Source organism: Rattus norvegicus, chromosome 12, assembly GCF_021556685.1.
Source record: "Rattus norvegicus strain SHRSP/BbbUtx chromosome 12, alternate assembly SHRSP_T2T, whole genome shotgun sequence".
In the NCBI taxonomy this organism is placed as follows: domain Eukaryota; kingdom Metazoa; phylum Chordata; class Mammalia; order Rodentia; family Muridae; genus Rattus; species Rattus norvegicus.
Genome location: NC_141545.1, coordinates 29157305 through 29166554, shown reverse-complemented (window position 1 = coordinate 29166554; position 9250 = coordinate 29157305). Strand labels below are relative to the sequence as shown.

Below are 9250 nucleotides of genomic sequence, written 5' to 3'. Positions count from 1 at the left end.
GTTCTCTCCCAACCATCTTTCTGAAGATTTGTTTGGTTTTATTTTTTTGGTTTTTTGTTTTGAATTGTTTTTCCACACTGGGTCTCTCTGTGTAGCCCTGGCTATCCTGGAACTCATTCTGTAGATCAAGCTGGCCTCGAACTCAGAGAACTGCCTGCCTCTGCCTCCCAAGTGCTGGGATTAAAGGCATCCCCATTATCTGATTGATTGGTTTATTTATTCGTTTTGAGATAGAGTCTTACTAGGTAGCCCTGGCTGGCTTGGAACCCACTATATGCACCAGGCTGGCCTCGAACCCATGACCTCAGACTGGCTCTGCCTCCCAAGTGCTGGGAGTTAAAGGCACTCACCCCATGTCTGACATGGATGATATTATTTTAATTATGTCTCCACATGTGCTTTTGTGTGTAGGTATGTGCACTTGAGTGGGGGCACCTGTCAAGGTCAAAGGAGGGTTTAGAACTCCCCTGGGGCTGCAGTTACAGGTGATTGTTGTGATCATTCTCCTGATGTGGGTGCTGGGAACTGAACTCAGGTACTTTGCCAAGGGCAGCAAGCACTGAGCATTTCTCCAGCTGTCACCTCTAGTTCTTTGACGGAATATTTTCCCAGTCTCTCAATTGCTATCTTAAGCTGAGTGGAGTGGCAGCGGGAGCCAGCACTTGGGAGGCAGATGCAGGAGGATCTCTGTGAGTTCAAGGTCAGCCTGGTCTACATAATGAGTTTCAGGACAGTTGGAGATACACAGTGAAACTCTGTCTCTAAGTTAAGTAAATATATAAAATAAATAAATAAATAAATAAATAAATAAATAAATAAATAAATAAAAGCAATTTCCATGGAAATTGGAAGGACATGAGAAACAGTCATGCCCTTGTGTGGAATTTCTTGTTTGGATGAAGCCGGTAGTAGCTTCTGTGTATTAGATCAGAGGTAGCCTAGCCTTACAGTATAGCCCTCTGCATCCGGGTGGGCGTGGCGTCGCCATGGCGACGTCTGCTGAGCAGGCCACCACCAGGCTGTTTCCAGACACTTGGACTTACCTCGTCCGGAATTCTTCCTGCCCAGGAGGAAGCCGAGCTTCTATGCCTCTGGTTGGTACTGCTGACAGGGGAAGGGAAACTGACGTCGTCATGGGGACGCAGGGCTCTGTCAGCTATCAGCTGACCCGACATGGGCTTCTGAGGTCCTGGAAGCTTCTTTTTTTTTTTTTTTTTTTTTTTTTCCAGCCTTCTGGGTTTCCTGAGAGATGTAAATAAAACTGCATAGTTTCGGCTTTGTGAGATAAGGTCTCGATTATGTAGCCCAGGCTGACCTCAAACTCTCCAGCCTGCAGCCTCGGACCTCGGAGTGCTGGAATGACAGGCACGCACCATCATACTCAAGGTCTCTGAGAGCTCTTTGCCTGGAGACAGGGGGTCTCTACGCTGTCTTCTTCCTCCGGCCTTGCCCTAAGAACAGTACCAAGCCTAAGGGGACATCTGTTTAAAGATTTGTTTTTAATTATGTGTGTACGTGTACGCACCTGAGTGCAGTTTTCTCTGAGTCAGAATCAGATTCCCCGGAGCCCGGTTACAGGCCCTGAGAGCTACCCAGTCTTGGTTGCTGTGGACCAAACTCAGACAAGCAAACACTCTTAACCATGAACCTATTTCTTTTGAGTATTTTGGGCCCTTCTGGGAATTCACACCATTAAGGTCCTTCTATTTCCTCCCAAAACAGCATCAGAGGCAGGTGGAATGTCACTAGTTTATGACTTTGACTAAATAAATAAATAAATAAATAAATAAATAAATAAATAAATAAATAATAAAAGCTAGAGCTAAGTGTGGTGATATATTCATGTGGTCCCAGTACTCAAGAAGCTGAGGCAGGAGCATCACTGCGAGTTTAGGTCCAGCCTGGACATTTCATTAAAAAAAAAAGGGGGGGGGGTTGGGGATTTAGCTCAGTGGTAGAGCACTTGCCTAGCAAGCACAAGGCCCTGGGTTCAGTCCCAGCTCCGAAAAAAAAAAATTAAAAAAAAAAAAAAAGAATGCTGGATAAAATATCCATGCTGTTACCTTTTTGATTGCTGTGATAAAACATCATGGCCAAAGCAACGCATAGCAGAAGGGTTTATTTGTTTTATGGTGCTGGAGAGGCGAGTCTGTAACAGCGTGGATGGGGGGGGAAGCTGGGGGGAGGGGGAGGGGGCGCGGGGAGAGGAGCGTGCAGCAAATGGCAGATGAAGCAAAAGCAGAAGCTGAAGACTAAAATCTTGAACCACCATAAGCACAAGGCAGTGACGGTAAACTCAACGTGGCCTTCCTCTCTAAGTTCTCAAAGCTCGCCTCCAGAGGCTCCCCGCCTCCAACAAGGCCACACCCCCCCCAAGACCTCCGGAAATGGCTTTGCCTACTGGGAGACTCAGTATTCCACCATTGGAACCTATGGGGGCCATTCTCCCCTAACAAGAAGGACATGTGGCATGAGTAAGACCACAGGCCCCTCTCGGAATAATAGAGTTTCCTTGTCAATTGAGTAAATGTAGCTTTCTAGAACAGTCTTGTTCATGGCTGCAGCAGAAGGAAGGGAAGTGCATTCAAGGCTGGTCCTTGTCTCTGGAACTGGGGAGCCAGCATCCAGACATATCCCTTTGGTTCAGAAGCCCATGGGGGAGGGGTGGCTGCGAGGCCTAAGGAGGGAACAGCAAACAAGGGTGTAAGCAGCTCCTACAACAGGACGGGTTTAATCCGAGAAAAAACTTGGGAAGGGAGGTCCCCAGATCGGGGAAGCCAGAAAGACCGCTGTGTGCTAACGGAAGTTGGAGGGATTGGAGGCGGGGCTCAAAAGCTTCTGTTGCCGGAAGTGATCAGAGAGTTATGAGAGTGTCTGGAGTATGTAGATAATCATGAACATCATAAACATCTCCAATGGCCAGCCATCATCACGGGGCAAGGAGTGTCGGGCATCTGGAAAAACAAGCCTAGAACGATGACTATGGTTTGGGGGACACTAACCACCATTTAAGCAAAATTGATTAGTTCTTCCAAGCGGCCAGGTTGTGGCTAACACGAATGATGTTCATTTCTATAGATCGGTGGATAGAGACGGGGTGGGGATTGGTTATGGTTCGTGTAGCCTCTCCCAACTAGACGGAATCCTCCTCCTGGGGTTCTTGGGGAAGTCTCTTGTACTGGGTCTCTCGATGCAGAAGGATCTTGTCCACGTGCCCTTTGGTGGTGGTGTGAATGAAAGAACTCATTCGCCGGGATACAGAATGCGTCAGGCAATTGAGAAGACAAGGCCCCAAAACGAGCACTACCAGGATAAAGAGAATGGGTCCCATGAAGGAAGTCAACCAAGAGGGCAGCCAGGGTCCCAGTCCCAGCTGCTGGATCCACGATCTCGAGCTTGGGCCGAGTTCCGATGCCCTTTCTCGAAGTTTCCTTGCCGCATACCGGACTACTCCAGACTGGTTTATGTAGAAGCAGCATTCTTCCTGGAGGAAGAGGCAGGTGCCCCCTTTCTCAGCCACAAGGAGGTCCAGAGCTCTGCGGTTTTGGAGGACGACACCCGCCAGTGAGTCTATTTGGTCTTGGAGGCTGAGGATGGATGTGGCCACTTCGTCTAGGCTGTCCGAGAGAGCCTTGGAAAGCTTTTGGAAATACATGGTTGAGGTGGCGATCCCAGCCGCGCCTAACCCGAGGGCTGAAGCAATGCCCAGACCGGCTGCAAGAGGAAGGAGATGAAGGGCTCGCTTCCGGCGAGAAGCGGGGACAGAAGAGGGAACTGTAGCAAAAAGGGGAACCATTATGCTTTGGTTGTTAGGAAGGAGTTCAATATCCGGGTATTGAAAGACAAGAGTACAGACGCCCGACCAATTGGCCGGGAGACAGACATAAGTTGAGTTTCCACAGAGGAAGAAAACGCCGGAGGAGTTGAGACAGAAGGAGTATGTTAAAGAGACAAGATGGGAGAAGATATTTGGAGTGAGCCCGCCATTTTCTTGGACATTGGGTTCATTCTCCCAGATTGAATATTGTCCCGAGAGGGCTGCCCCCATGAGGGGCTGGTACTGAAAGAGTGGATAGGGGTCTTTGTGTCCCTGGAGTTTAATCTTGAAGTAGGTGGTGTCTACAGACAGGGTAATAGGGTGACTCACATTGTTGGGTTCGAATAAGGTGAGATTGTAGCAGGTGCTAGACGACAGGAAGGAAGGGCAGTACCTCCAGGGGGTGGTGGGGTAGGTGTGACAATGGATGTCATCTACCGGGCAAGAGTGGTGAGGTTTCCCTGAGTTTAGGGAAGGGGGTCCTGAAAAGTGTAAGGGGTTTCTCCATTTAAGGCCTGGCATGGCCATCAGTGGGGCAAATGCATAGCTGGTGGACAGATCAATGGACTGGTGGTTGGCAGAGGGGGAAAGCTGAAAGGTGTGGTTGCAAAGAGAGGCAGAGAGATTACCCACGAAGGTGGCATATTTTGAATTCTTGAAGAAACGGGATATGCAGAGAGGGGCCTGGGCGGTGAGGATCGTCTGGGTAGACAGTGACCCCCATATGGGGCGCTGGGCAGATTCGTAGAAGCGGTCATTGGGGTATTTCACCGGGGTGAGCCGGGAAAGTATCGGAAGTATGCCTGTTATACTGGTGACCTGGAGGAAAGCAATGGCCCGCCGGTCAGGATTGACGAAAGAGTAGTGAGGCGTCAATGGCTGGAAATTCTGGAGGCGTCTCTCAAGGTCGGTAATGGGGTAAGAGCCTGAGAGGGTCCGAGCCGAGTACATGATACGCAGTTTCATGGGTGTCTCTGTCCAAGTCCTGAGTGGGGCTGGCACGGCTAGAGAGCGCTGCGTTTGGATGGACAGGCAGACCCAGCAGTTGGAAGAAAAGGAAGAGTTAGCATCCCGGAGGAGGCGTTGGGTGAGGTTTACAAGGGGCATCCAGCTGTCCGAGTGGGCAGAGGAACAAGGGAACAGGAGGACACAGAAAACCCAAGGACGAACCATGGCTCTTCACCAGTGGCCCACAGTGGTGGGAGGCAGGAAAGCTGTCCTGAGAGTTCTAAAGGCAGGGGTCGCTTACTGAGTCCAGGAGTGATGGGAAAGTCAGGGAGGCGCCTAGTTGCGCGGTTCTACTTATGGAAGCTGGACCTATGAGAGTAGGAACACAAAGACCAGGAGGGTCATCAGACGGTTAGGAGTCTTAGAGTTAGGGTCTGGAGACACTTTTGAGCTCAGACGTAACCAGCTCCACAGATTCTCTTTGCCCTGGCTTCTATCGTGCCCCCTAGGAGTAGCCTTGGGCTACTTCAGTGGGCTACTGCTTTGGGGGCAAGCTAATGGCCTGATTGAGTTTGTAGATAACTGGCTATTAATTATAGGTGTCTCTTGTGAAAGGAGAAATCCCCTCTCTTGCTAAAGGAAGGCGTGAGAATGGAGGATGTGGTGTGCGTATTTAGAGTCAATGGAGACACCAACCTTTTGGTGTGGTAGTGTCAGAACCCTGGCCAGATGGATGAGCTCCGCCTGCTTTGTGGTGATGAGGGGTGGGGATTGGACCTCTAAGGTGCAATCACCTGTGGCATAGCCTTTGTTTTTTTTTTTTTTTTTTTTTTTCCCTGAGCTGGGGACCGAACCCAGGGCCTTGTGCTTGCTAGGCAAGCGCTCTACCACTGAGCTAAATCCCCAACCCCTCTGTGGCATAGCCTTAAAAAGCCCTTATGGGGGCAGGAGAGATGACTCGGTGGTTAAGAGCACCGACTGCTCTTCCAGAGGTCCTGAGTTCAATTCCCAGCAACCACATGGTGGCTCACAACCATCTGTAACTGGATCCTGTGCCCTATTCTGGTGTGTCTAAAGACAGAGACAATGTACTCATTCATATACATAAAATAAATAATTCTTTTTTTAAAAAGAATGTAGCAAGAAGTCAGGGGGATCAATCAAAGAGTGGGGGTCCTCTGTGAGGCTAAAGTCTACAGGAAGGAATGTGGGTGGATTGAGAATTTTATAGCTGGGGCTGGAAGGATGGCTCAGTGGTTAAAAGTACTAGCTGTTCTTCCAGAGGACCCAGGTTTGATTCCCAGCATCCACATGGTAACATACAATTGTCCGCACCTCCAGTTCCAGGGAATCTAACACCCTCTTCTGGATCCCATGACCACTTCATGCACATGACACAGAAACATACATGCTGGCCACACACTCATGCAAATAAAAGGTAAAATAAAATATCTTTCAAAAAAGTCTTACGGCATCAAAAAGTGATTAAAAGATTTTGTATAAACAATATATATACAAGCCGGGTGGTGGTGACACATGCCTTTTGTCCCAGTACTTGGGAGGCAGAAGTGGGAAGATCTCTGAGTTAGAGGCCAGCCTGGTCTACAGAGCGAGTTCCGGGGCTACACAGAAAAACCCTGTCTGGAAAAGCCAAATAATAAATAAACAGTGTATGTATCTGTTAAATATAAGAGGAAAGGAGGGAGGGAGGGAGGGAGGGGGAGAGAGAGAGAGAGAGAGAGAGAGAGAGAGAGAGAGAGAGAGAGTTGAGTGACTTATGAGCTCAAGGAGATTGTAGAGACAGTAATCGGTTGGTAGCAGATGAATTTGAGGGCTCCTATGTTAAAAAAGAGGCACCCCAAGGGTTTTGAAGCAGGAAGCCAGCCCTGGGCTATAAGTCTAACTGCCTACATGGACAGTCTTCATAACATTGGCTATGTTATGAAAGACAGTACAGAAAGGATGAGAGAGTTTTGGAGAGGGGTGGATGCCCTAGGGCAGTCATGAGAGCCTCTGAGCATAGAGGTTGAGCTCTGGTAGGTTGGGAGGGTCCCAGAGACTCTGTGAGAGGGCCACAAGCAGCCCGGTAAAGAGAATTACTAAGACGCTGAAGTTGGAGATCCAAATACAAGAGTAACCTGCTAGGGCCAGAAAGGAGAGAGACACCATTCAGCTTCAAGGGGAGGTAGACATTGGTTACAGCTCTGAAGCTTTGAGGGATGCCATGGGAAGAGAAGGTTAGAATCAGCCCAGGATTGGGGCTAGGGAGATGGCTCAGTGGTTAAGAGCACTGACTGCTCTTCCAGAGGTCCTGAGTTCAATTCCCAGAAACCACATGGTGGCTCACAACCATCTGTAATGAGATCTGATGCCCCCTTCTGATGTGTCTGCAGGCAGCTACAGTGCACTCATATACAAAAAGTATGAGAAATGAGAGTTGGGTAGAGGACAGGTAGGAGTCCTGTAAGGTTTGGGGACCACTGGATGGACAAGAGTTACTAACTAGGACTAGTTAGGCATACATCTTGGGGGCAGGACTAGTTAGGCAGACATCTGCACTTGAACTCCCAGGATGGGGATGCTGGAGGGAGTTGGTGGGCTGTAAAGTGGAGGCTTCCAGGAGTCTGGTGCTCATAGGCTTAAGCCCTGGGGCTCCTCAGGAGGAGTGAATGCTGAGCTCACTGACCTGGGCAGGGGCTCCTTTTGTAACTTGGAGTAGGGTGGGTAGCAATGGTAGGGGCGGGGGTAAGTCCAATCTGAGGATGAATGCAGGGCAGGCAGGACGGTGCAAACAGAGCCCTCCACAGGGGTTGGGTCTGGGTGACAGAGTAGCAGAAAAGAGGCTGCTCTGTGGGGGCTTTGTGAAAGAGTGAGAAGAGGCATAGAACTTACTAGAACGCTGCCTCTCCACATGGGACAACCAGGAACGACAGGAAGGAACAGGAAACGGAATGCCCAAACAGGCTAAGGGGCACTGGCCTGGGCTGCTTAGGTTTCCTAGGTACGTCCTTCTCCCTTAAGAGAGGGAGGGAATTCATGTTGGGGTCCAGACAATCCGAACAAAAGTGAATAAGCAGCATCCCCATATGCAACAAACACGATGCTATCTTACCAGCTATTCTCGGGTTATCTTGGATCCACTCAGGGTGATGATCAATGGGGGCAGCGACCCCTGGTCACAGTCAGTCGTAATCAATCCCTCAAGCTTGCCCAGCTGGAGTCCAGGCTCAGCTCAAACATCCAGACCTGGTAGAGAAAGAGCAGTCTCTGGGCGACTAGAACCGAATGCAATCTGGTTTTGAGTGGTTTTCGACCCACGTAGCAAGTAGGGGCAAAATGGCAGCCCAAGAATGGGGCAAGCTCTCTGGGGGTGAGAGAGTCAGTCTCTAAGCTTTGAGACTTCTTTCTTGGATCAGATGCTCCTCCCCTAGGAGCCCCCAAAGATCAGAGGAAGGATGGACAGACAAGGAAAACAGATTCTACAGTAGAGGTCTCTAGATGGGAAAACCAGAGTGCTCCCTGCTTACAGAGCAGAGGTAGTTATGGAAGGTGGGGGGCAGGGTGGAAGGAAGGGATGGGGGGATTGGAGTCAAAAGCTTCCGGTGCAAGGGACTGGGGATTTAGCTCAGTGGTAGAGCGCTTACCTAGGAAGCGCAAGGCCCTGGGTTCGGTCCCCGGAGGCCAGGAGTGAATACGGAGTGGAGGAGGAAGTGAAAGGGATGCCACGTGTGTGTGGTGGCTCACACCTTTACCCCCCTGCACTTGGGCAGAAGCAGGCAGATCTCTATGAGTTCCAGGCCAGCCTGACCTATCTGGTGAGCTCTAGGCTTTCTGGACTATACATAGTGTGATCCTGTCTCATACAAAACAAAACGAAAAGAGTCCTTTCCCTAGGGAGACAAAAACAACATCTACTCACTCCACATAACATCCCAAATGACAGGACTGGAAAGTAGGCCCAGTGTTTAAGAGCAAGAACTGGTGTTCTTGCAAAGGACCCAGGTTCGATTCCCCGGACCCATACAGGGGCTTACAATCTCTTCTTCACGCAGGTATTTGGTGCATGGTGATACATGCACGCAAAACACTTAGACACGTGAGATAATAAAAATAAACCTAAAAAAAGAATCTCAGAGACCATCCAAGTGGAACCGCCAAGTTTATCGGGCTTACCTACAGGGCATGGGGGATCCCAACGCAGCTCTGATGGAAAGGCTTCATCCAGCATGGATGATGATGGTTCATGAGTGCCCACGTACACTGAGAGTCTTCAGTTAACTTCCCCCAGTTTATATATTCTAGAATGACCTTAGAGCACACCTCCAGGCTATGTATAATGAGAGAGCATAGTTCTGTGGAAGGAATGGCTGGAATCTCAGGTGAGGGTCCAGTGGCCCTCCCCACGCCCTCCTTCGAAAAGGCAAAGTGAAGAAGGGTCAACAGGACCGGTCCTGGTACACTTGTCGCAGATGTACATAGGAATTC

At 49.7% G+C, this 9250-nt stretch overlaps 1 protein-coding gene across 1 annotated transcript; it reads right to left on the bottom strand.

The window, feature by feature from the left end:
* Nucleotides 1-2105: 2105 nt before the first annotated feature.
* Nucleotides 2106-9010, bottom strand: Ervfrd-1 (endogenous retrovirus group FRD member 1, envelope). Its single transcript, NM_001014771.2, is given in 2 exon segments — nt 2106-5134; nt 8939-9010. A coding segment is annotated over 1 exon segment (1857 nt). The 5' UTR covers nt 4991-5134; nt 8939-9010; the 3' UTR covers nt 2106-3133.
* Nucleotides 9011-9250: the final 240 nt, after the last annotated feature.